Source organism: Numenius arquata, chromosome 2, assembly GCF_964106895.1.
Source record: "Numenius arquata chromosome 2, bNumArq3.hap1.1, whole genome shotgun sequence".
NCBI classification, from domain to species: Eukaryota; Metazoa; Chordata; class Aves; order Charadriiformes; family Scolopacidae; genus Numenius; species Numenius arquata.
The window spans coordinates 28,356,825-28,383,669 of NC_133577.1; the positions used below are offsets into that span (position 1 = coordinate 28,356,825).

Here is a 26,845-nt window from a genome sequence, read left to right on the forward strand (position 1 = left end):
TGTGACTACAGGCTGTCCTGCATCTTACTCCTGGAATGCATAAGCTTTTCCTATATAGCAAATGAGAAAGCAGGATAAAATGTATAGTAGGACGATTTAGGTGTACTTTGACAACTATAGAAATTTCTGAGGGAGGTGTGGAGAGAAAGAATTACTGGAAATGTTTTCCGAGTTGAACAGAAAGTGCTGTCCATAAGATTCCTAACTTACCACTCTGGTTTCTTGACTCTGAGATATTTATTATGAAGGAGGTAGATGAACCAGTTTTCCAGACCTTCTCATCAAAGAAAGAACTTCACAGAGAAGTGATTCTGCTCTGATGAAGGCAATGCAGTGCCCTGATCTCTTGTGTCAGGAAGAAGCATTACTAAGAGGTCTCTTGGAAGAGTTATTTTCTTCCCGTTTTTTCAAGTATTCTCTGAGTTGTTGGTAGAGGCAATTTTTTGCCTACTGTTTACTTTGATGATGAAGACCAGGATTTTTTGAAGAATATGCTTTGTAGCAAGATGCTGTAACATAGGCGATGTGCCTTTTGATAGGTTTGCACCAAGTAGTAGGTGCTGTGGGTCAGTAACTTATGGGTCATTGGACAGGGAGGAACCAAAAGACCTCAGTGCTGAGAGAGCTCACCCAGCTTTCAGGAGGCCAGCTGTCCAGGAAGAAAATTTTCAGATGCAGACATCTCTGGGAATGCTTCAGGTATTTATTGAGCATGGTTTGTTTTATGAAAGACAAGAAAAAGAAAGTGTATCATGCTATCATGCATGACTAGAGAATGGTGGGGAAAGACAACAGGATGGCAAGAGGAGAGCTCAGCGTTACAGCTGAATCTCCCCACTTAGGAAATGAGGTTTCATTCTGGCTGTACCAGCCAAAACATTCATGCCTTGCTGTCATTAGAACAAACAGCAATACTCTGGCCTGCAGATGACAAAAATATATCACAACATCAAGGTCTGTATCCAAAAAGAAAGAAGAGGATTAGTTTTATATGCATTTTAAGAGGGAAAAGAATTTTTCTGGCTAATATCACTGCTCGTATTTGTCATACCTACCATGGACCCATGAGACTTGGAGACTGCAGTCCCTCTGGTGATCTGGAAGAGCAGACCAGACCCTTGCTGCTCCCCCCTCACACCCATCAGTCTCCACTGTATGTTATCAATATTGAACATGAATTACTGGCATTTATTCAGGTGGAACAGAAGGGCAAGTATGGGTATTATCAACAAATCACAAAAGAGGTTGAGGTCCAAGTGAAAGCAAACAGCAGATAGATTTCTTTGATATCTTTATATGTGACAGGATGCATTTAGAGAAGTACTTTTGGCATAAAATTTTGAGCCATAGTAAATAACTTGTTTTTTCATTTTTAGAGGTATTTTCAAAAATTTACTTTTGCTAAGAAACAAAAATACATGTCAAATACTTGTTCAGTTTAGCAGTATACCTGACTGTCTGAGAAGTGCCCTCAGAACTGAAAATTAATTGGCTTTCACTGAAATTTGTACGGGTCATAAGCAAAAAGCTGCAGATTAAAGGCTTTACATCTCATGAATTCTGCTTTTTGATGCCTGTGACACGCATCTGTGTCACTTCTTTCTGGCAATGTCTCACTACTTCGTGTGGTGTATTTAATTTCATGTTGCTTTTTATTTCACTTTCCTGGAAATAGAAAAACAAGAACAACAGGTTTATTTAAAAAATAACAGTAATTGCCAACAGTAATAGTGTTTTCCAGTTTCATAATTTTTTGTAATAATTCCTTCTGCAGCATGATTAAAGTAGGTTAAATATTAAGGTCAGTTCCCAAAGGAGGTGGGGTCTGAGGAAGCAGAATTCTGAGCATTCCTGCTAGAGGTTGGGTGCATAGGACTTCCCCTGCAAATGGTAGGATATGAGGACCTTTAGTGTTGTGTAGAATTGCTTCCTGATTCTTCAGTAGATAGAGATAGAAGGTTTTATAACAAAACATTGAAGGTAACTTGGGTGAAAATTTTACCATTTTTTTCCCCAGCAAGAAATGTGGATTTGATTCAAATTAAATTTCTCCATCAGCTTCTGCTGATTTAGTTTATGTCCCCCCAGAAAGTAAACAAGAATCAAGGAATTTTTAATGTGTTGTGGTTACACCCTTCAAAAAGTAGTTACTAATGTTTTCCATTTGAAATTTTACTTTTACATTTGCTTCAATTATATTTAAATTAATGTTCTAAAAATGAAACCTTTCATTTTGGATTGAATAAATTGCTGAGATTGATGCTAAGTGATTTTGTTGAAACTTCTCAGTGAAAAGCTGTTTTGAAAGAAAAAAAAGCAGAATATTTTTATTATTCTCAGAATTGCAGTAACATTTCTTTCATGGTATCATTGCATCACAGAGGCTGGAAGGGACCTCAGGATATTTCTAGTCCAACTTCCTGCTCAAAGCAGGCTCAGCTCTGGGGTCAGACAGGTTGCCCAGGACTTTATCCATTTGGGACTGAAACCTACCCAAGGACAGAGACTGCACAGTGTTGCTTGGCTGTCCTCAGCGTGAAAAAACTTTTCCTTATACCCTGCCCAAACCTCCCTTGTTACAACATATGCCCGTTAGCTCTTGTTCTCCTTCCATGCCCTGGTTTGAAGAGCCTGTCTCTGTCATCTTGGTACCCTTCTCATAGTTACTGGAGGGAATGCTGTTAGGCACTTCCTAAACCACCATAACTATATATGTGAATCTGCAAGGACATCTAGATTAAATTACTATTTGCAACTGTCCATGAATTTCTTTGTGCTTCAGCATATCTCTGTGAAGGTGGGATTGTAACATTTTTATTTTGTTTTGTCTGTTTCGCTTCTAAGCTGTTGCGGCTGGGCTGATTTTAGCACATGTGCAGTCTTTTGAGAGGAGGACCTCAGTCTTGGACCTTAACGTATTATACATAGTAACGGTGATAGTCTCCAGTAGCTTAGAGCAACTTGTCTCAAAGAATTATCACTATCTCATGGTGATGACTTAAATAAGTACAAGGCAAGATTACAGGAACATTTAGAGGAAATATTTTTGACTATGACAGGAGATTGCTTGTCAGAGCTGGGCTTAAGTGCATTGAATTTTCAGTGCATCTGTGTTGTCAGAATAGTTTACCATTTATATGCTGATGTTATTTTAAATGTGCTGGCCTCCAAAATATTGATGAGGCAAAAAACCCTGTAAAGCTTACCTACCTTTTTTATGTATCTGTTTAATTGTTCTGCCAACTAGAAAGTTAAACAATGACAAAATGGACTGTGAATCTGTGTGCTGGCTGCTTTTCCTCCTAGTGCTATGAGAGGTTTTTGCTGAATGGGACAGAAATGAAGCAAAATAGCTTTCCACACAGCGTGTGGTCAGGCTTTAGCATCCAAGGTAATAGAATAACTGTAATCGTATAAGCTTCATAAAATTTACAGTTAAAGAAATTGCTTTGTATGATTTTAAGGACTGTTATTAAATGGCCAGCAGTTTGTGGGCCTCTCATTGCAAAGCTTCTTTTAGTCACGTTTTTGAGTTGTCATAACTGTCATTACTTCTTGGTCCTGAGGAGAGCCAGCGAGGGTCTGGCTAAACAGGAGTCCTGTCCCATGGTTTGAAGTTTGCTAGGTTGTCTCACACATGGGGAAAATCTGTTTGCCAGACATCCCTGGTGGTATTTTCAGGAGAAGACAGTGTAACTGTAAACCTATGCCCCTAATATTTTCCAGCTAACACTTGAAAACTGACAGACCTGCGTGTGTTTCTTGTTTTACACAATAACAGTACAAATATAAAACAGTGCATGTCTCCTTTCTTATTACTTAGTGGCAATGCTGGTGTCTTACAATCTAAATCTTTAGTATATACAGGCAATACTTCTTAATACCCAAAACTTGAGCTGAACGGAGCTTGTTTCTGACCTTTCCTTGAAAGATACTAGTGCTCTTGCCCTTAGCTCTGTGTGATTGAAATGAAGGCTACACTGGTCTGTGGTTTTCAGTCTCCTGCCTATGCAGTTTTCCCGTGGGACTTGGAGATGCATTGCCAAGTAACCATGGCAGTAATTGGTAAGTGCTTACATTCGAATTCATTTGAGTTATAGTAAATGTAGCTGTTTTTCTTCCCATACTAAACTACTGCTAAACATCTGATTTTGTTTTATCCAAGTATAATGGTTCAGCTTGCTTCATGCACTAAGCATGCAGCGACACATATCCAGTTCATCCTCGGAGCTTTCCAAGAATGGGATAATGCTGTGAGCACTGTCATCTGTCTGACTACCATATTTAATAAAAGCATTTTTAAGAGAGAAAAATAAGCTAGATTAATAATAAAAACAACCTCTACCTACTTAAAAAAATTGACTACTGATTTGTCTTCTGCGTTTGAGTGCTGAACATTTTCTTAGAGTTGGGTTCTTCTGCTGATCACCAAAATCACTCTTTTCTCTAAAAATCCAGGTTGATTATGTGTGCCTGCAGTCAGTAACACAGCAGGAAATGCAAACCTGGTCATTTTTATAGTGTGTGTGGTGACCTGGATCAGTAATGCCTGAAATTTAGGAATTGTACTAAAAGGATAAGAGAATGAGGAGAAAAAGATTTGGAAAGAAAGCAGAAATGATCTTTCTCTAAATGTATCAAGCTATTGAGTCAAGATGGTTTTCTTGACAGATATTATTGAAGGATAAGCGTATGATTTCTTGTAGGAGTTCCAAATGTGATAGTTCATTTGATTTGTTACTTTTTTGGTCAACATTACTTCTATGCATGAGAGCTAATTAATGATTCTGTTGCCAAAGACAGAAGGACATCTGTCACTGAATTAGGGTTTTTCAGAAACTTTTAGGTTAGGTATAATGATCTTTACCGGAGCACAGTGATACACAGTGAAGACAATCTTGTGGATTGAACAGTAATGACATGAGCAGTGGTTTGTTTTGTATCTTGTCACATCCTTGTCTAAAACTGGGAGTTTCACCAAAAAAACAGCTGTGTAGAATATGAGCCCTCTGTCCTGAAATATGTACTTAAGTAGGACTTTGAGGTTCTCATTAAGCTATTGGTCTTCAAGCATATTCATCTTCATTTTTGTGCAACCTAGGAGCAGGTCCATTGCCAGTGATTTACCCAAAATTGAACTTGATATAAGAGCAGATCTGAGCTATTAATTTCAGTAAGATTGCCTGTGTACAATAAGGCTCAGGTTTTATAAGACCTGTCCTGAATAAAGTTTGAAGCCCTATTTTGACTCTGTTAGAATTAAATAAGTTAAAAATAATGAGTTTCTGGACAGTTACGATACAGTTCCAGGAGAGAGCACAGTCACTAAAGCACTGTGGCCAAAATGTCTGAATTAACCACCCAAGAAGTGAAAGATTGGAGCCTGGGACAGCTTTATTGTTGCTATGAAATTGAATGCATGCATAAAAATAAAGAGAACAATAAGGGGCAAGTGTTTACTGGGCATTAGAGAGATGTTTATTATACCTTCTACAGCATAAGCAGAAAGCTCAAATTATCTCCAGATTTTAAAGGCATTGTAAAATAATTAAACACAAATACTAAGAATCTTACTGGAACTACAAATCCAGTAAATGTTCCTCTGAGGATTCTTATTTCATTTTTTACATATCTTACTAGGCTGCAACACCACAGCCCTGGGTTTGGCCACACAGAGAATTAAAGTGGAGTAAAGTTGCCCAATTCTCATTCGTAGCTCGTAAGCCCTGTTGGAAGGCAAGGAATGTGGGCTGGGAAGGAACATGGCAAGCCAACTACAAGATTTGTCACTGTCTTTTTGCTTTCAGTCTGGATGAGAAAAACTGTTCCATGTAGAGGTATGAGAAAAAGCCCTTAGAGGTTGTTCTCACTCTGCCATGGAGCATGCTTCTCAGGTGGTACCCCTGGTTTGCTGCAGATGGTGAAAAGGCAACCTGGCCCCTTGCAACAGAGCATGGCCATTAGCTTGTTGGTTAAAGGTCCTGTAAAGCACCTCTGTTCTCTTTGCTTTAGAAGATGCAAAGAAAGGCATGGCACAAAGGAGGCCATGGCTCCTGGCCACATCATTGCCCTCCACATAGAAAGATGAGATTTTGTATGAAACCACATTTATTGCCATGTGCCTCAGATTTTAAGGTGGGGGAAGTACTTGCTATAGTAATTCAGGCATATTAGCCATGTCAAGTAAGTATGATTTAGACCACTCTTTGGTATGAGCCAGTTCAGAAGGTTAAAGCAGTAGCAGCCAAACCAAATTAAATGTGAGGAAAGAAGCAAGGGAGGTAAAGGAATATGCAGACAGGGCAGTGGCAGGTATGGGGACTCCCCTTTTGGTGGTAATACTCAGGTCAACTTGGCTGTAATTTCACCTTAATGAGCCTGTATCACCTATACAGGTGATTGGGAGAAACTGAATCACTTTTGGTGATGATTCAGAGAAGCTATGATCCCTATAATTAGAAAAAGTGAACGTTCTATTTAGTGCCCTGTGTCCAGTTTGCATAGGCAGCATATAACTGATATAATTCAGTAACTAAATATCCCGGAGAAGAAGGCACTGTTGAGTGACCCTGTGTAACTGCAAATCAAGACTGGCTTTTCTCATAGAAAAAAAGCCTGCATGGTTGAAATTTAGCTGTATCCCATCAGTTTTTACCTTACAGCTACATGAAGATCTATATGATATGATTATATAAACACATTTACCCAAACCAGAAAATACACTGTGAACCCATATTTACAAACATTGCAGTTGGAAATAATAAAACTAATGGCAAGCTTCCAGTATGTTTTTGTTTGACATTACATCCGTTAGCTAGAATACTATGCAGATTACATTTTACTTAGCAGGTGACAGTCAAGAATTTCTACTCTTTCTACAGGAAAAATTATGGCCAGGGTTTTTTTTAAAAAATAATAAATTGATAGGGCTCTTGTGTTGAGAGTGGGGCTGGGGAATGGTGTCTTTTACTTTTGGGTGCCCAACCTGAGACCATAGGATATGAGTGTTTCACGCTGGGTAACCAACACTGTGGTCACAAATGTATTTTATAACTGTATTTTATCACTAGTGATACATCTGCACAGATATGCTCAGTTAGTTCAGGAGACCAATTTCCAAACTAAGCTTCTATCTATTTTCCAACCCAGCACTAAGATACAGCAGGCAAGGCAGTTTTGGCTAAGCAAAGATAGTATTTTAATTACTAGGGAAGACCATTAATCTCCTTTGGGCTTGTCAAACCAGCACATCCTCTGGTAAGCCATCCCTTGCACATGTAAAGTTCATACCTCACTCTGTGAATGGTACAGCAGAGAGTATTTATCTTATAAATTAAATTTATGCCTCCAAATAGAGAAGAAAAACAATTTTTTAGTTTTAATGAGAATTGCGAATTTTTACATTAAAGTTAGCTAGTATATGACTGTTTAGCCTCCACAGCTTGAGAGACATTTTCTCTGTGGAAAATATGACATGAAAGTGAGCATATTTGCAATTTTTATTTTGACACAGAAACTGATATGCCAGCTCACTGGCCCCTATGATCTGGAATTCTGTGTCCAAGGGTGATAAATACTGGATGCATTATAGTGTAGTATGAAACTCCACTAATGAATAATTATACGGAGATATGCACCTAAGGAAATTTCTTCAGATGTCAGTGGTGAAGGGGCACGTCAGGTATTGAAGCGTGAGAGTCAGTGTTACTTATCAATGGTGACCTTTGCTGACACAAGTGTGAATAATATTTTAATTATTCACTTAAATGTCTAATCTCCTACTGAATCTAATGAACCTTCTGGCCTTACTGACCTCTACTTTGACAGTGAGTCCTAAAGTTTTAAATTTGCCTTGGATGATATGTTGGGTAGAAAATAATTTCTTTTATCAAGCTAAATAAGCCTTCCTTGAATTTTATTAGCAGTGCCTGTTTTCTTAGTTAAAAGAGAGGTAGCAAATATGCTATGAGTCGGCATAGCTAGGCTCACTGAAATTCATGATCTTACATGAATTTACGCCAAATGAGGTCCCAGTCCATTCTGTTGGAGCTGGAGGCACATGAACGTTATGTATCGCAGGGAGGCTTTAGTTATTGTTCTTTTCTTTAAGTGCCGTATCACATCGTTTGTGGTTTGTTGTGGTTTTTTTTTTCTCCACTGACTATTGCTCAGCAACAAGTGGATGTATGGGTTTGTCCTCATTTTCTGAAGTTACTTTTTGTGAGCAGCCAATGTTAATTAAGAAGCTATGAATTTTGAAGCTGTTCTTTCCACAGTGTTTCCTTATGTATGTTGTACTGTAACCATTACCCAGTGACTTCTCTAAGCAAGGTATTTACAGAGCTTTCCATAATGCCTTTTATTTTTGTCTAAATTTTCATCAACTTCATTCTTGTATTGCTTATAAGTAGTATGAATAACTTCCTTAGCAGAGATCTTCGCAATACCCCTAGCAGTGCCTTTGTTCTGTGTTAAAAATGGATGATTTAATCCATTTCTGTTCATTCATCTCTCTAGACAAGTGTCCAAAGACCATACTTTGCCCCCTCACGTCTCACAATTACTTCTAAGCTGTTTCTATTACTAAGAACTTCCATTTCTTCAGTGAATCCCACAGAAGATCTTAAGATTTCAGAAAGTTCATATCAGTCATGAATTGGCTTCCAGTGTAGGGGAGTTAGCTCTACAATAAATGTGTTTGAAAATCCCAGCCTGCCCCTGGAGTTTTAAGGGAAAAAAATGTATCACCATTTCTGCATAGATGGAAGGTGAAAAGCATTCTGGCTACCCAAAGATATACACCTTATTAAAATTGTATTTTAAAAAACAAAAAGCAGAGAATGTCTTTCAGGAAATGACCTCAGTCTTTGCTATGGATCAGGTAGACATTCAAAGCAGTTCCCCTTTCCTGCCAGCAATCCATCAGTTTTATCTGGATTGAACTTTAATCAGCTTTCTAACACCCCTTCTGCAATCTCAAATCTTGATCTTGTGATTATTTCATCTGCCACAAATCTTGTAAGCTTTCAAAAAGTCTCCAGCTGCTTGTTTACATAGGGACTCAGGAAAAAAATAATCCAAAGTAACTGAAAGTGTGAATCCAGAGTATATTAGCTAAAAGGGATTAAATCTGCATTATTTTGGAAGATAATTCAGTAAAATGACATTGAAGTCAGTTCTGTTGTGAATGAGTGTGTCCACAGAGTGGTCTAGTAAAGTTTAAATTATGCACTTTGAAAATTTAATTTGGATCAAGTTCCTTGTGTGTCTCTGTGGACACAATCCCTACCACAGCCGTACCGCACACAGCAGGGAAGTGCTTTGCATTGCACTGGAGCCCACTGCGCTCCCCTGCATAGTTCATAGCTGATAGCACTGGGCTCAAGTGGCATGCAACGTAACTTGGAGTATCATCAGCTTATTCTCAATACATAAGGCCATGCTGCCGTCATCACCATTACCCTTCCTGCAGTAGCATGCATAGTCTCAAGCGGAAATCAGAGTCCTATTATACTAGATATTAAAAGAAAACAAACTAGCTAGCTCCTGTATAAAGAGCAGAGTCTAAACAGCTGCTGGCTGGGCTGGTCAGGCTGTGAGCCACAGCAACATCGGGTCTCCTGTGGTCCAGCCTGGTCCTTTGCCTGAGAAGTCTGGCTGTCCAGAGAGTCTGCATGGGAAGGCCATGCATCTGACTTGAAAAGTAAATGGAATTTCTAACCTCCTGTGCTAGATCATAGGGCCAAATCAGCATCAGCTGGCATGACTTACTGTGTTCAGAGCAATGCTAGCCACCCAAGCTGAACAATTTTACTCACGCAGATGTGCTCATAAGAAAGCCACAGTGTACATGTTTGTGTCATATTGCAGCCTACATCTGGTGAAAATATCCTTCTCTTCCTAGTTAAATGCTCTGGGAATTACCTGAGGTTTATTGCCTTTTTGATCCCTATCAAAATTCAGTCAAGTCTGGTAGGGCTTGTAAATGATCTTCTAGTCTGCCGTGCATTTGATTTTTTTCTCCTTGGGGAAAAATGGAAAACCCCACGAAGTTGTGAGAAATAGTTCATTGGTTTTTCATCCATTTTGCCAGTTGTAGGCAAAAATATAAAGGAAAATTCAGGTTCTTCCATTTGAATGTAATCTCAAAGGTTATAACTGTCAAACTAGAATATAGTTCCAAGGTTTTGAAAAGGCCAAGTGCCTCCAACAATGTTTTTTCTTTAAGAAAATGCCAGCTATGGGCTTGGTTGGGTCAAGAAGTGGTTTGTATTACACTGTTTGCTGGAGAATCATTTAGTGGCAAGAGGGATAATGACTCTGTCAGTCAACTTAGAAAATGGCTTTTAGGAAATGTATTTTCATCCAAGGTGAGTCAGTGGCACCAGATGTATAACCAGAGTGGGTGGAACCACTGCCTATATTTAAGACCGGGCTACTGTGCTTGACCACAGGAGTAAATTTTTCAGTGTGTTTGGCCAACATTTGTATTTTCAGTTGCTGCACATAGAACAAGATTTTGCTTAAAATTATTTTATAATGAAGCTAAGACATACAGAAGATCTTGATTAAGCATGGAAAACTTGGTAAAAGCATTAGTGATGGACACTGTGGAAGCTGAAATAATTGAATTCTCTTGAACGATTGAACTGTTGCTGGGAAAAGGAAAAATTGGTGCTTTTTGCTTTTGTTTTGACCAACACATTTTGATTATGTTTTCTGTGGAAAAGAAAGCAGACTCTTAAAAGAGAGGGCCAAGTCATAAACTACAGTCTTCAGGCCAGAGGGAAGGGGAAAGGGAAGGACACGGACAAGAAGGTGGTACAGAAACTTCTGAGTTGTAATTTTGTGTCTGGTCAATTAAAATCTCCTAGTGTTTTTCTTTTATTAAAAACTAATCTATCTGGAACTGCTTTGCACTTGCCATAGGCTAGAAGAATACATAGTGGCAGTGCACACAGTGTGCACACAACCAGCTGACATACGGCACCTTCATGCCCAGTGTTAATTTGTTTATGTGTCTCAGATGTCTGATACAAACACAAGGTACTTGCATACTGAAATCAGTGTACACATATATATTCGATCTTTTTTTCCCTGACTGCTTGGGATAAAATAATGTCATGACTTTTCTAGGTTCAGTGTTGGATAATATATACCAATACCAGTGTAATGGATCTAAAGCTTCTTAAAACTTAGGAGGATTTAGAATTATTGGTCTTGACTGTTACACATCAGCAAAGTAAGGAGAGCTACTGTCAGCACAGACTACTTTTATACCTATCTTAAGTCATAATTTGTCTGCCAAAGCAAACAACATGAAAGGCCTCATGAATTGTTATATCCATGTCTCCTTTGAGATGGTGCTCCAGTGAACCTGCTCTGTTTAAAGCGCCCCTTTTATAAAAGGGAAACCGTGGGATGGTGTGATTAATATTAACATTATCCCTGGGCAGTGCAGAACACACAAGTGTTGGAACAACACAGCTGCAACAAAGCCTGAATGTTGAATTGTGTCTCAAAATAAAGCATTTTGCAAAACAAAAGTACTGAATGTTTCTGTTCCAGAAAAGCTTAGCTTTTTAATCAAAGTCTATACAAACTCCAGCATTCTTATCTAAGATTCTTCATTGTTTTCTCTGCTTAGTGGTTAATGCAGCTGTAGTTGGTATAATTGTCTTCATCTCACTGCAACAGCAATATTTTCATTGGTCGCCGTTTGTTTAGTTTTTAGACTGGCTTATGTTTTAAGAGGTGATAAAAATTTGAAACAGCTAGTGCAAGGCTTCTTACACATCAGCAAATTCACCTGAGCATTTAATACTAATTAACTTAACCGTGGCTACTTGCATTCAAACATTGCACAAGTACTCATTTTCTAATCAGAGACACAATTCTGTGTGAATCATTTGGTGACTGAACTTAATTTTAGAACAGAAATTGCCATTGATTTAATTGAAGGCTTTGGAGCTTTCTTGCAGGCTGAATTGTTTCAACAGATGAGATAGTGACAGAGACCTGATTGTGACCCTACTTAATGCAGACTGTCTAAATTTGGAGCAACTTTTTGAAGTCAGTTGGATTAAGCTAGTAGTAATGAGTTAAGAACAAGAATTATAAGACTGTTGGGATCAATGACATCAAAACCAAGATCCTACTTAAACAGTAACCTGATGAATACCTTTCTTTAGTCTTGACTACTTGTGTTGATGAGTTTGGGGTTGTTTTACCTTACTGTTCTCATTTTTCCCACAGAGCCGCTCAGAAATTGAACCTGTCTTCCAAAAAGAAGAAACACAGGCCTTCTGCATCATCTGTTCCTGAATCTCCTCTCTTCTCCACCAGCTTCAGCAGCATCCTTCAGACTTCCCCACCCCCTGCACCACCATGTTTGTTAAGGGCAGTCAGCAAAGTGAAAGACACCCCTGGTCTGGGCAAGGTAGGCCTTACAAGTATCACTAAAACACTTGTTTTCTTTGGGAGAAGATTTTATCCTTGTGCAAAATATTAAGGGAATTGGAAGACCATGTCCTTTCTCAGTTGGCTTTACTGTAGTTGGTCCCTGAACACATGTAAAAAGGCCTAACAGCGTAAGGTACTTAATTAAAGTTGAAGTTGACTTGACACGGCCAGACCTACTTGTGCAGCAGTAATACATTTCAAGGCCCAGCTAGACTAAACACGCCTGCATTGGGACCACAGTGCTACTACGTGGTGATAATGTCTGTTCTGCCAGGGTTTCTAGAGTTGGCCTCTGTGGCTGTGTTTAAAACTGCGTAGCAGTTGCTTGCTGTGGTATATTCTGGCTTCCTGATGCCCTTGTTGTCCAAACTGGTGTCTTGGCTGGACACACCGTAATTTGCTTCTGGATCATGTTTCCTGTCTTTCTTCCAGTACAGTCAGGATAAGGCTGGGCCACGTACCTGAACAAAGCCTGTGTTGATAATAATGAATTGCTCCTTTTCCTTTTGTCATGTTATTTCCTCCCATTCTCCATAATCAAACCCTCTTAAAATGCTGTTCAGGTGCATACTTGTAATGGAAAATGGTTGAGGTGAGGGAGGGAGGTGGCTGTATAGTTTGCTATTGCTTTGTTGTTTGTCCGAGTGGCCTTTCCTTTTTCCCTGTCACAAATGGAGAACTTGGCGTATTACATCTGGGAATACATGCATGTGGTTGCTGAGGACAGCAGTTTGCTTTAATCAAGGTAGTTTCTTATGCAAGCATCTGTGTGCATGGCTTTTCCATATTCATTGAGTACTAAGTATTGACAATGAATCTGGTGAAAATTTTTGTGTTTAGAAGAGAAATTGTAATATATGATCTAGGGGTGCTGAGCATAGGATGGGCTTCAGAATTTTCTTTGCTGATTTTGGATACTCGCTTTCCTATATTGTGCAGTTCCAGGGTCAGTTTGGGTTTTTTTGTTTGTTTGCTTGTTTTTTTTCCAGAGAACAATGGTATTACTTTTATGGATGGTTTATTGCCTATTTGAAAAGGGATTCCCTCTGCATAGGGATCCCTTCCTTTCCTCTGACGTGGTAGGTGGGAAGAAATGTACAAATCTGTCACGATGTAGTAATGCATACTCTGAATTTAATGGGAGGAAGAGTAAGCTTGAACCCGTTCATTGTTTTAAGAAGCTGTTATGGAAAACATTTACAATAGAAGCCATCCTCTCAAGATTCTTACTTTTTTTTGTGCTTGGGACAGGTTATATCTGAATAAAAATAAAAATTTCATTGAAGAATTATGAAGGGTGTGTTCATTAAAACAAGGGACAAATTTCCCTCGTTGAACTGTGTAAGCACTTTCCCTGATTATCGTTTTTCACGCTTCCCAAGAAGAGGGTCTACACACACAGAAACACAAACATAGCTCTGTCAAAACACTGCAAGCTTGATATGAACCTTTTTTGCTCCTCTAATCATTGGTTTCCAGTGGATAGGGCTTGGGAAACAGTTTTGCAATATGCACAAACAGACCTATGATTTGTTTCTTCATCAACACCATGTACCAGACGAGGCTCCAGACTTTCAAGCTGTGTAAGTAAAACTGAAATATTGCAGTCCAGTCAATGAAGGAGGATATGTTGTGGTTTTCAGTTTAGACTTATCATCCCGTAGCTATCAGAGTATATAGAAATAGCTAAGAGGTTTTAAAAAATGTTGTAACACATGCTTGTCCAAAGTATTAAACTAAAGCATGTTAATTCATATAGTCAAAATAGAGAAAATTCTTTTTTTTTTCCTACATTTCCATTAGCAAAGATATGTCAAACCTGCAGTTTCTGGAATTCAGTTTCCTTTTTCACCTCTTTGGTTTCTCCTAGGGGTCACCTTATAATTATGACCTCAAGCTTTCATCAAAGTTTCCCATCAGCTTACCTCTGTAGCAAATTTTCATTTTAATATGTCAGAAATAGGTGTGAGGCATAATAAGTAAATAACCACAGGATAACAATGTAATTTATCTGTCAGAGTGGGAAAACTTCAGACGAGGTAATGGAATTTCCAGCTTGTTTGCTTTTAATTGTTATTGTTGTTATTTATACATGTTCTGTTCAGTTTGGTTGGCGTATTTTTTGATAGCAGCATGCTAAAAACTATGTTACTTTCCTCAGCGTTTTCTCTCATATAGTGTTTTCTGTAAGGGTATAAATCTATAAAATGTGGACCCATGTGGAGGAAGTAGGTTCAGGGAAGCTAAACGTTATTTTCAGTGCCTTAGGGTTTTTTCTGGTTTGTGTTTAAATAGCATTTTACCAGGAATCCCAGTGTGATAAAACTCTGTTTCACATTGTGTTTGAGTGGGCTGGGCAATTTCTAACATGACAGTTTGTTACTGGAAATTCTGGTTCACCAGAACTGGAAGGCTGGCCATTGCCAAAGATTCTGGATTTCTGAGACTGCCCGGGACAGCTGTGCACAGACTGTCCTGGGACAGGCTTCCTGGCAGGCAGGCTCTTTGCTATAGGTCTGAGAGCCCCAGCACAGATGCTGGGTGTTGCTGGCTTGATGGCAGCTTGAGAGCTGTCAGTTTGCCAGAGCAGGTGGGTATCTGAGACACTGCAGGGTAGGAAGCTAGGTATGCTTTGAAGCTTAGACTTTGAGGTTAAATTTCATTTCATAGTTTTCTAAAATGAACTTGTCACCAAAAAGTTGCCACTTCTAGTAGAAATTTCAAAGATTCTTCTTATTGAAAAAAATTATCACAGTGATTTATTTAAAATTGTCGAGTTTCTCAGCTGTCATGTGCAGGCATGTAATTTTTGTGAGCTAAACTAGAAAGACTTGCCTATAACAAATATATTTAAAGTTAAAGGTACAACTGAAGAGTCTAAACTGAAAAAAGAGAAGACAATTAGAAAGTATATATTCAGGTTGCATGCTTCACTCCTGTTCTTACAAAAGGCCTTGCAAATCAAACTGTACCAACCTGGCATTTGGAAGAAGTATTATTTGAAAGTTAAAGTTCAGCTTCACAGAAGGAGGGAAGTGATATTAATAATGAAATGTTGGGACTGCATAATCATCATTTTACTTCAGTGTTAGAAACACCATTGACACTAGCAGAAATACAACAGCGTCAAAGTGAAATAACATAGTAAAGGATCAGATTCTCTGTTGCACTCATTTCCAAAAAGCTCTCCCTGAAGTAAAACAAAAGGTCTGTGACCATGTTGCAAATACGTTAACAGTTGTTAACATCTGGGGTTGTATGGGTCGTAACTCTGGGCAACATGCTCTGGGCAATCCTGCTTCGGCAGGGGAGTTGGATTAGATGATCTTTATGGTCCCTTCCAACTCTAAAAAATTCAGTGAAATTCAGTGAAATTCAGTGAAATTCAGTAACATACACACGTGCCTTGGGTTTGCATTTGCTGGCAGAGGGAGCTGATCTTGGGTGGTAGTGTGGTATCCCTACAGTTGTTTCTTGAGAGTTTTCTTTTGGGCTGAGAGACAGTCCTGCTCCATAAACTGCCTCAGCTTGAGCATTGCTTTGCCTTCTCTCTCTGCTGTCTTTGAATCATCATATTCTCAGAGCGGCAGATTCCTTTCGCTGGGTTTACACACAGAGAGAATGCCACTGTCCTGGATGACTGTATGTGCAGTTTTGCCAAGTCCCATCGTTTTCTGGAATGTACTTCGTAAGTCTGTCTTGTCCTTTCTGATAATGAGCCAAGAAATAGAGCAAAAAGGCTTTCCGTGCAGAAATAACGAATTATTCCATGCCTGCAGTCAGATTAACTATTAAAAGTATTCTAGTAAGGTTTGCTTAGATTTGCTCCCCAATCTGTTTCCCTCCTTCTTCCCCCTGTCCCTCTCCTTCCATTTTCTATCAAACAAAACCAAAACTAAACCAATACTTTTGATGAAAATATGAAGTGTTCCTTCTGTGAAAGATGTTGTGTTGCTGAATCCCACATTACACATGAAAAACACCTTGAACGAAAAGCTTTCTGCCAGCCTTAATAAATAGGTTGTTTTCATATGGCACAGGGTTTATAATGAATGGATTTGGTCTCTGTGCTTGCTTTCATTTATTTTTTTTTTTGTGTGTAGTCTTATAAAACTCTGTCACTGAGAGGTATTTGTTATGTTTGGGCAGAAATTAGTTTACTGTTCGTTATATTTTATTTTTGGTGTGATTGTTGTTTGTTGGTACTTGTTAATCTCAAAATAAAATAGCATTATTTGTGTGTTAAAATCATCCTTATGCAAAAGGTTTCTACCAGGGAGAAACAAGTCATCATTGAACCTTGTTCGGGTAGTCATTTCAACCTATTAGCAAAATGGACTGTAATTTGTGATACTGTGTTTACTTTCATTTTTCTGTAGTACCAGGACTCCTATTTGCAGAGCCTATCCCCATTTTGCTAAATCATGTACAAATTCAGGTAAAAAAAAAACCAACCTGTTTCTGTCCCAGAGCACTTATGATCTCAGTGCAGAGAGGAAGACCAGACAGACAGAGAGACAGGAAGCAAGAAGAAACAATGAGGTATTATCAGTCATCTTGATAGCAGTGTCCTTAACCCATCAGCAGTCTAATATTAGGTACCCCTTGTCAAGCTTTGGTAGGTGTTGTTGAAGAGGAGATTATTAAAATCTTTGAAGAGAGAATAATAGGTTACACTGCAGATGCTTCTGAGGAGCCCTTTCTAAGTGTGTAGAGCAGGGTAGGAAGCAGCACAGAGAGGGGGTTTTGAGAGTCTAGTAAGTGAGGTGTGCAGGAGCCGATCTCCTGGCAGGGGCTGAGTGTGGAGCCTGACTGGGAAGGTCCATGAATGGGAGCTGAGCCATGGCCAAATGCCTAGAATGCCCACAAAATGCTGGTAGGAGATTGCCGGTGTGATAGACGCTCCTGAGTCATACACCTTTCTCCTAAGGATCTGTTCCGCATACTAAAGAAGGTTCAGTTAAAAATAATTTTTCAGTGCCTGGCTGTAAGAATTTTTCACTTCACTGCCATCCATCTTTAAGGTTTTTTGGAAAGGATCAGAAGAGGTTCTCTTTCCTTCATAAAGCGGAGGTTCTCTCCATCACTCAGGCGTATAGGGGGAAAAAGTTAACCATTAGATGACAAATGCTATTTTAAACCCTTTATCACAGAAAACAATTTCTGAGGTGAAAGCTAGTTTTGCCCAAAGTTACCATGGTTACTGAAATGGAAAAAAAAAAAGAGGATGATCCCTTGAGGTATTTAAAGGAGACATATGCGTTCATCTTTGTTGTCAACAGGATTGTTGTACAAATTAAATAGTTAGTTCTACTTGGAATGAAATCCAGGTGGCCTTTTGCCCTCCAGATAGAGTTGCTCAGAACTGGTATTTTCCTCACTAAATGTACTGTTTGGACCTGGAGGAGGCTTTCACGCTCCTTGGCTAGATTCCTGATAGGTGGGCTTTTCTGGGAGGAGTTTTAATACCTCAAGCTGCTTTAAGAAAAAGGTGAAATTAATAGAAGTTGGAAGAAGTGCTATAAACAATAATCTCTTACCTCTCAATCATATTTTCTAGGCATACTTGGTTTGTCTTTAAGTAAAGCTTATTCTGGATGTGGAAGTACCAACCCAGGCATACCAGGAGTATGTCAGATTGCATTTTGGTTGGTTGTGAGGTTTAAGAAAAGAAATATTTTAAAGAAATTTCTATGCAGTCATGTTTCCATAATTCAGAGAACGGCTGTAATTTCTGTTCCTTCTCTTTGTGAAGTGCAGAAGCTGCTACTTCATGGGAGCTAGGAGCACATATCAACCAAGTCTGCTAAGGGAAAACCTGGTCTGTTGCCTAAACTTTACCATGCAAGAGAGAATTCCTGCATGGAGAAGTAGGGCTGCATTTCTGCACAGTTCCTGGCCTGACAATCTATCATTCCTGACAATGGGATTCCTAAGGTCAGTTGGCAAGGAGCAGATCCCAGAGAGAGGAGCTTGTGGCAAGTGAATGCTAGTGTAATGGTTTCCTGGAGCATTGCAGAGGCAGGCAGGTAAATGGAGGTGGACACCAAGGAATAGGCTTACACTTGAAAGGGGAAAATTGAAGGGAGAATACCGTTGCTGTCCTTACATCTGACTCCACTAAATGGAGCAGTTCTGCTGTATGGCATTCAGAGTGCTCCACCAATCTGGGCACCATGTGGCCAAGTGTGATACTAAGGTATCTCTCTCTTCTGTTAATTCCTTCGCCTCTGCTGATTTTCCATAAAATAAAGCCATCCTTCAAACTAGTGGACATCTCCCTTTTTACTTCGGGGGGGCAGTGAAAACAGCAACACAGAAAGTGAGGTTTTTCTAGAGAGTAACCTACAGTTCTTAAATGAAACTCTTAGCTTTGGGAAAAAAGGCTTCTCTTTCTATGTCATACAGGAAAACTTATACCCTAATCTGAGGACCAACTACTGGTGATAGCAAATATGGGTAAGAGACTGTTGCTCAGTAAATTCCTTTTTTTGCCTCAAAGAATACCAAAAATAGTGTTCCCCCCCTTAGTGACGTTTTCCTATATGTATTCAGAAATTGTACTAATGAGTGAGCTTGTGAGCATGAGAAGTGGATTGAGGAGATTTCCATGTGGAATTGAACTGGACAGACAAAATATGAAAAGGGCTGTGCCTCACTTTGATAACATTTCTTATCTCTGTGTTAGAAGAATCAGTCCTCTCTGTGGTTCTTTTATAGTACATTTCATCCAGGTAAAGAGCTGTAACGCCCAGTTTTGTATTGTTTGGTCTGTTTGGATTAATTTTCCTGTAAACATTTCAAAAGAAAATTAGCTAGCTCAAATCACTTCAGGCTGGTGCTATTAGGTTTTGTATATTCCTAAGGGACTTTATTTATACAGTGCTCTCTGCATTGTCATAGATGCATGATTTTATTCCAGGCAATCTACAACTTTTAGGTTAGTTGACTGTTTTCTTGATTGAAGTCACTTAGGTGCGTGAATGACCATAATTTGTAGACAATTGGTTGGCTATAAACCTTATGCACAAGGCCCACATCGATCAATTAATTTGTTTCAACGTTGTCAACCTAATGAAGCTACAGAAATCTTTAGTACTGGTCACCTAGTAAGTATGCTTTAAACATATTCTCATGTTGTTGAAATAGTATAACGGTACAGCGGCTACATTTTAAAATCTCTTAAACATTGAAGGTTATACAATTTGAATGAAAATTACTGGATTTTTCTAGAATGTAAAAACTCATTGGTTTTAGCACTTGGATTTCCTCAAAGTTTTTCTGAGCCACTGTATTTTTATTTCCTTTGCTTTTCAATTTAGGTTGAACTGCTGGTTGGTATTTTTGGGTATTGTGACAGTTCTAGTTAATCACTTCCACTTCATTTTTAAGACTTTCAGTAGTACTTTTTGAAATGTCCCCTTCTTCCCTGTTCTCTCCCCCATACCTCTCACCTCATTAAATTCATTTTTAAATCCATGAAGAAGAGGTTAATATAAATCAGGAAAGTCAAGATGAAAGAAACTGAAAACTACAAGGGTGTTTCTCATACAATGCTGAGGAAGGAATTTAAATGCTGAATAGTTTGCTAAACCTGGGATCATGGTAAGTTTTCTGAGATCTTATGCAAATTGTAGGCACTATCCTTTAAGCACTCAGCTGTAGGCCTTATTACAATTTTTTTTTTTCTTTAAAACTTCCTAGAGGTCTTCTCCTACCAGCCTTTTCCTTTTGTGTTTGACTCCTCTCGGCATGTGTTTGAGAGCAGTGCTCAGTGGTGCAGGCGGGATGGTGACACTGCAGGAGGCTCCACTATAGCACTGCTGTAACATCATGGGCTAATGATTCAGTTGAGCCTCTTGATTCAGCTGCAAGATTATTCTGCTTTCCATTATCCTAAAGGTCTGGGCTTTACCTCATTTCTCTGGTACAAAATTGACTTAAAGAGATAACCAGCTCAGCTGAGGAAGAGCCTAATGTGAACTCTTATTTCAATACTGAGTATGCCATTAGATATATCTCTTCTCATTCACTGTCTCCCCATTTTTGCCTTTTCCTTTAGGAATCAAACCCATTTTTGTGTATCTCTCTGGATACATTTATCCATTTTTTGTGCTTTTATGAGAAGCCCGTATCCCAATGCTCCAAGTCATTATTTTCCTATCTTTTTCCTCACTTCTTCCTGCCACTGTTATTGCACTCCCTTAGGCTGCAATTCATGTTGCTAGCTGAAGTCAAATGATCACTAGCCTTCTAGTCGAGGATGGTCATATGAATTCCTCCTATGGAGGAATGGAGAGAAGTGCTACCTATATTAGGATGGGTTGACTTGCCAACCAGATATTCCTTTCTTTTTCAGTTGATTAAAGAGGCAACCTAGACAGCTGCTTTAGAATGAGACATCTGTGTTTTGGCTGGCTCAAGTAAGGTGAAATGAGTCTCTCCTTGAGTAGGAACACAGACTCTTCTTGTGTTCTGCTCTGAACTTTTCACTTTAATAGAAAACCAGCTACTGGGAGATATAGTAACAAGATGCTTGCAGAAAGTTCTAGATACTTTCATTCTCTCCTTCAGATGGAAGTCTGCATCCTCTGCTTTCCAGTCTAAGAAAACATCAGAGGGTCACTATATGGTACCAGGTCTGGTCGAGCAGACCTGCATGCAACTGAGCAGGTTGCATAAAGCAACCAGACCTTCAAGGAAAAAGACCAAGCAAGCTTTTGCACATTTGGCCTTATGCAAACCAAAGATCAGAACTGATCTTTACTGATTTGAAGACCAGATATGTTCAGCTGTAGTTATGCCAGGATGGATCTGTGAAGCTGCTCACAATATGCACACCCATTAAATTAGAGCCTCTGTCCCTCAGATGCCCAGATTCTCATTGCTCTGCAATAGGACCTGTGAATCACTTCCAGTGAGGACTCTTTCCCAGAAAGGTAGGCAGTGTGACTTGGGTTTGGAAATATTTCATTAGTGCATCTGAATTCCTGATACCCAAATGCCATTTCATTTTCCAAATGTAAATAGACTTTTTCTTCTATATTGTTGCTAAAGTGATTAGCAGTTAAAAGATATTTCATTGGATAGTGAGATATGAAGTGCCAGGTAGAAAAGCAATACTTTGATGTTCCCATTTTTCTTTAGGAAACAATCTTTCTATATAGTAAAGGTAAAAACAAAGTTTGAAATCACTGATCTGTTTGATCTTAAAAATTCAGGAGGTAGGTTAATAAGTTTTAAGGCCTGTAACCCTCAATATGTCTCCTGTAGCAGTGAGAAATGGAGGCATCTGTGATGGGTGAATGGGAAGGTATATGTGTAATACACACTATACATATGGTGTGTGCATTTGTATCTACAAACATATATAGGTGTGCATATATATATGTATAAGCATACTCATCTATCCTTCCCCACCGGTACAGTGGGAATATATTGCAAAAAGTTATATATGGAGTTTCTGAGCAAGTTATCTGAAAAAAACCTGAGAGGCTAACTAGCTATAGACTTGCTTTTATTTATAAACTAGCAGACTCTTTTTTTAAGAGGGAGAATTCAACATTGCCTTAAGACACTCCCAGTAACCTCTCATGAATTTTAATCAAGAATAATCATCCCTCTTCTTGCTTAGCTTAGTCTTCCCATACATTGCATGATCTTTTTTTCTCCCGTGAGGTGGTTGAAAATGCTCATACAAATAGCAGCATTTTACATTAAATTCTCTAGGTATCTGTGAGGCTCTGCTGCATTTCTGTAGATCCCAGTTGGTCTCATCCATATTTATTGCTGCTGGATTTTTCCACAGATCTGTTCGATTTACAATGTTTGTACTGAAGGGGAGACACTTACTTAGAAAAAGGTGTGGTGTCAAAATGTGGTGTGTATTAAAATGCCAGGAGGAAAGCTGTACAATAACCTTTACAGCAGCACATACTCAATTACAGAAATATAAATGTGGGAAAACTTAAAAACTGTTGATCCTTTCTTCCCTGCCCCCTTTTTCCACAGAAAATATGACGTGTATTTCAAACTGTATAATGTGAACATAGTTATCTTTGCTTTAATGTCTTGCCCCCTTCTTTGCACCATTCTGTATTGCTGGAATTTTATCCAAATACAAATCTTGATTTGTAATAGAAATCTGTTCTTGACTAGCTTGGCCGCAGCCCCTAAGCCCAGAGTCTGGAAGCAGCGTGGCTAGAAAAACTGCTCTCCCTTACCTCCACTCCCCTTCTCTCCCCGCTGTCTCCATCCCCAAGAAAATACCTTAAAAATTGCATTTTTGTCAGCTATGAGGAGCAGTGCTAAGGTATGTGCTGGCACGAGATCTGACAGAGGCACCAAGGATGCATATCACCTGGCCACACAGAAGGAGAAGGCATGCACTCTGATTGATAACAGCGTGTGCAGATGTGATAAATACAAGGAGGCCCAGGCTGCTTTTGGGAAACGGAATAGTAATGCAGAGGAGGAAATGGGATTCCCCCAGGGCCTGGTGCTCCGTGAGTGGTGGGAATCATGAATCTCCTCAGATGGGAGGGAGTTATTCATCATAAAGACTATTATGCCATGCGAGACATTGCTGAAACAGAACACCACCAAGCTATTTCCTATCTTATCAGGGTGTATTAATAATGCAGCAGTAATAATAGAAATACAAATTAAAAATAACTGGATGGGCAGATAAACTGAGTTCTTGAGATTAAGGGGATCGGGAATTGCTTCAAACAGTTAATTGCAGAGCAGCACATAGAGGGAGATTTGCCTTTGCTCTTTTGCCTTTATTATTTTCTTATTCTTCATCTTATCTCTGTGAGCATTACTTCTGGGGCTTTTACATAGACACTAATAGGCACAATATTTCCTCAAGATTTCAGACTGTTCTTTTTTATCTCCAAAGAAATGTAGTATCTTTTGCTGATCCATCTAATTCAGTAGGGACTAATAATGCTGAATAAGAAGAGTATTCTGATTATTAGCCTTCCTCTACATAAACCTCTTATCATTTTCTCCTCCCACTCCCAGCCCACAATATAAAGGCAGACAAGACATTACAAATGTCAAATATTCAGGTTTCAGGATGAATTGATGCAAACTGTTCCCTGGAGGTTCGTAAGCTCCTTCTGAATTGCAATGGCATGAAATCCCCAGTGTCCACAAATCTCTTGAGGTGTAGTAGCTGGGCTGGGCAAAGAGAAAAGTGAGTATCTGGTTCTCTGGCACTGGATTGTGCACCCCCCAGTCATCTCTTGCACGGCCTATGTCTGTCAGTCACTGACCTGGGAGGGCTTTACCTGATTTGGGGCTTCTGCATGGTTCCTTTCAATAGAATTAAAACAATGACTCAGAACTACTCTTTGGTCCCCTGCTGGGTACCAAAATGTGCCTTACTTAGGGCATGAGACTGCTGTCACTTTGATTTCAAGTCCCATTTGCTAAATGATTTCCAGGACACTCAAATTCTACTCCCAGTGAAATAGGTATTGGAGCTACTGCAATGTACAGCCATTTCACACAGCTCCATCCAAGCAGCACTAGCCCACTGAGAGATAAGGCTATCAAGGGAAGGCCTTTTGATTGAACACATGATACACTGAAAGAGCAGAAGCTTAGCAAAGAACTGCAGCACAACTATTACTCCAGCATTTTTCTGGAAAGCAACATCGTTTGTGATACTAGCAATATGGGAGCTCAATAGAAACGTAAATTATACGTTATTCTGCTTTTTACACGGTTTTAGTAGTTGAAAAAGCTTCTGTATGTAATATTGTTATTACTGAAGAATTCAATCTACCATAGAGAATACTTCATCACAGTTGGTTGCAATAGGAATATCCTCCATGATTTGTCAGATTAAAAAGGTCGAGAAAGCTGTTGCTTAAATATTGTTTTCTTCAGTAACAGGAGACAGAAGAAAGTCCTTTGGAGGGGAGGGGATGAGACAGAACTTGGAAAGGGGGGAGGATGTGGGATGGAAGGATGAACATAGCAGTAGGTGAATTCACCAGCTTTGTGGTTAAGGTGAAGCAATGAAAGTAGGTAATCTATATTGGCCAAATGAGAAGTGGGCAGATTCCGTTCACCTGTGCTTACTCTTGACAAAAGCAGTGTGTGAAACATTTTTATCTTATGAACTAGATGACTGAAACACTTTGAGTGCACGAATTCATGTGGATGGTGAAACTTTCAGGGTTCATAGGCATTTTTACAGAAACTGCCAACAAATTGAGTATCCATGATACTCATTACCCATCCTAATAGCTGCTGTCATGTTATTAAAGTCCAAATCCAGATTCTCTTCCCTTTGTTTCCTCCCCAGAAATGGTTCACAAATGTTTTCCACCTACCTGTCCATGTCTCTGATCTGCAACTTATTGTTCCTAACTGCCACAGGTGTCTCTTGTTTATCTCAGTTTTGCTGTTTCACCTCCATTAGCTGGGACGCTCTTCTCACCACCACGGGACCCTCAGGTTGTCTCTCCCCTGAATCTGCGATCCTTCTACCTGTGCCTGTTCCGGTCTGCGCACTGCATGTTAAATGTCAACATTTCTTCTCATTCAGGAAGGCTTTTTTTTTTTTTTCTTGATGTGATTTACATATGTATCAGTAAATGGTTTGTTTTTTTATTGCATCTAAAGGGAGGAAAAGGGAAGAAAGGAAAGACATGCAATCAGTTACCGAAAGCTCCAGCTAAAGTATAAAAATTGAAACTGTTCTTCTCATATGTCTGGGTCTCCCTTCACTATATTCTCAGGCAGTAATCACAAAACAATGATTAATGAGACAATCCTTGTTTTAAGGCGTTGTTGGCATCCACTATCTCTCAAGGCTACACCGTGGGGATTTGGTCAGGGGACTAAACAGATCTGCAAAGAGTACCACAGAAGCAGGCTATTAGTATTTTCTTGCAGATTTCCTAGTTATTGTCTAAACAGAAAATATACAAGGTGGGCACCTGCCCTGCATTTATTTATTTTGTCCTCACTTTTTCAAGGAAAGTTTGTAAGACCTGAAAACACCTTCTAGGCTCTAAGAGTTTTCATAGGAAGCCTTTAATCTCAGTGGGGGTTTTGTGATTTTCTGGGGGTTTTTTTTGGTGTATTACACAGTGATTTATATCAATCTCCTCCTACAGGGTAGTCCTATACCATATGGAAACATGGATAGAAAGGATATGTTCTAGCTAGCAAGTCTAAAATACCAGACTGTGGACAAAGCTCAGCTTTCCTTTCTCTGCAACTTATCTTTACCTCTCTCAACCACCCTTCTACTTCTGTTTAACTTGCTCCCTCATATTCCAATTCTTTTTTTCCTTTATTTTTACGTTCTTTTTCTACTCTGAGATAGAAGAGTATTCACCAAATTCTCTGACCCCCTTAAAAATCTTTTAAAAATACACTACCAAGTAGACATGTCCATTACTTAGTCCAGGACCAAATGACCTGACAAGATAGATAAAGCAAAGCTGTGGTAACACGCTTCCTCCCTCCCTTGTTCCTGACACCTTAATCCTACAGCATTGCCGCCCACCAATACCCCTCGTTCATCTCCTTGGAGGAGTGTTAGCATCTTCCTCCTCATTGGCAGAGGCAAAATGCACACAGCCTTACATTGCAATGTGCAAGTAAATTAATCAAGTCCAAAATTTTAATGGTTGTTCAAAGTCCAACTGATAAGAAACTCAAACTGTGAGTGGTTAAAGGCTGGTAATTGATTTTGATACTTTCTGGAGCCTGACCTTTCATACCTCATAATGAGCTTTGTTTTAGCTAATTTTGGAAATACAACAAATAACTAAGACTGAATCAGAAGCTGAATTGAGCATTTGTCATGTAAATGTTACCATCTGAAGCAAATTTCTTTAATACTAGATACCAAAACAGGCTTCAGTATGGAAGGCAAAAGGACGTAAGGCTCTATAAGAATGATTAGTTTCTTAAACAATATGAATGAAATTCTGCTACAAATCTCGTTAGCAGAAGGCAAATGCTAAATTAAAATGGTTGTTTCATGAACACTGTGTGTTCCTGCTGCTGGGATTTTAAGAATGGAAAGATAAATTGTACCTTGCTTTTGCCTGGCTGTGCAAGTCTTGGGGGATGTTCACAGATCTGCTGCTTTTGTACCCACCCAGTAACACCACATGTAACAGCAGCACATGGTACTGGAGTTCAAGGATTATTTAGGACAGCAGTCACCCCACAGTGGGAAGGGGGTCCTCCGGCAACTGCCTTTTCCTGTGTGGGGATGTGCAGGAATTCTGTTCTTTGGATCCCCAGAGAGATGTTATGCTGGAGAATTCAATTTTTCAAAGAGACCATGAGAGCCTGTTTCATTTTAATAGTTTGTAATATATCCAAAAATGGAAGCAGAATGGAA

At 39.2% G+C, this 26,845-nt stretch overlaps 1 protein-coding gene across 1 annotated transcript in view; it reads left to right on the forward strand.

Annotated features, from left to right (window-relative positions):
* The window catches only part of KIF26B (kinesin family member 26B), a 302,787-nt gene that overhangs the window by 184,339 nt on the left and 91,603 nt on the right, over nucleotides 1-26,845 (forward strand). The window contains exon 5 of the mRNA XM_074168140.1: nucleotides 12,256-12,439. Within this exon, the coding sequence (XP_074024241.1) occupies nucleotides 12,256-12,439 (184 nt within the window). The remainder of the gene's footprint in view (nucleotides 1-12,255; nucleotides 12,440-26,845) is intronic.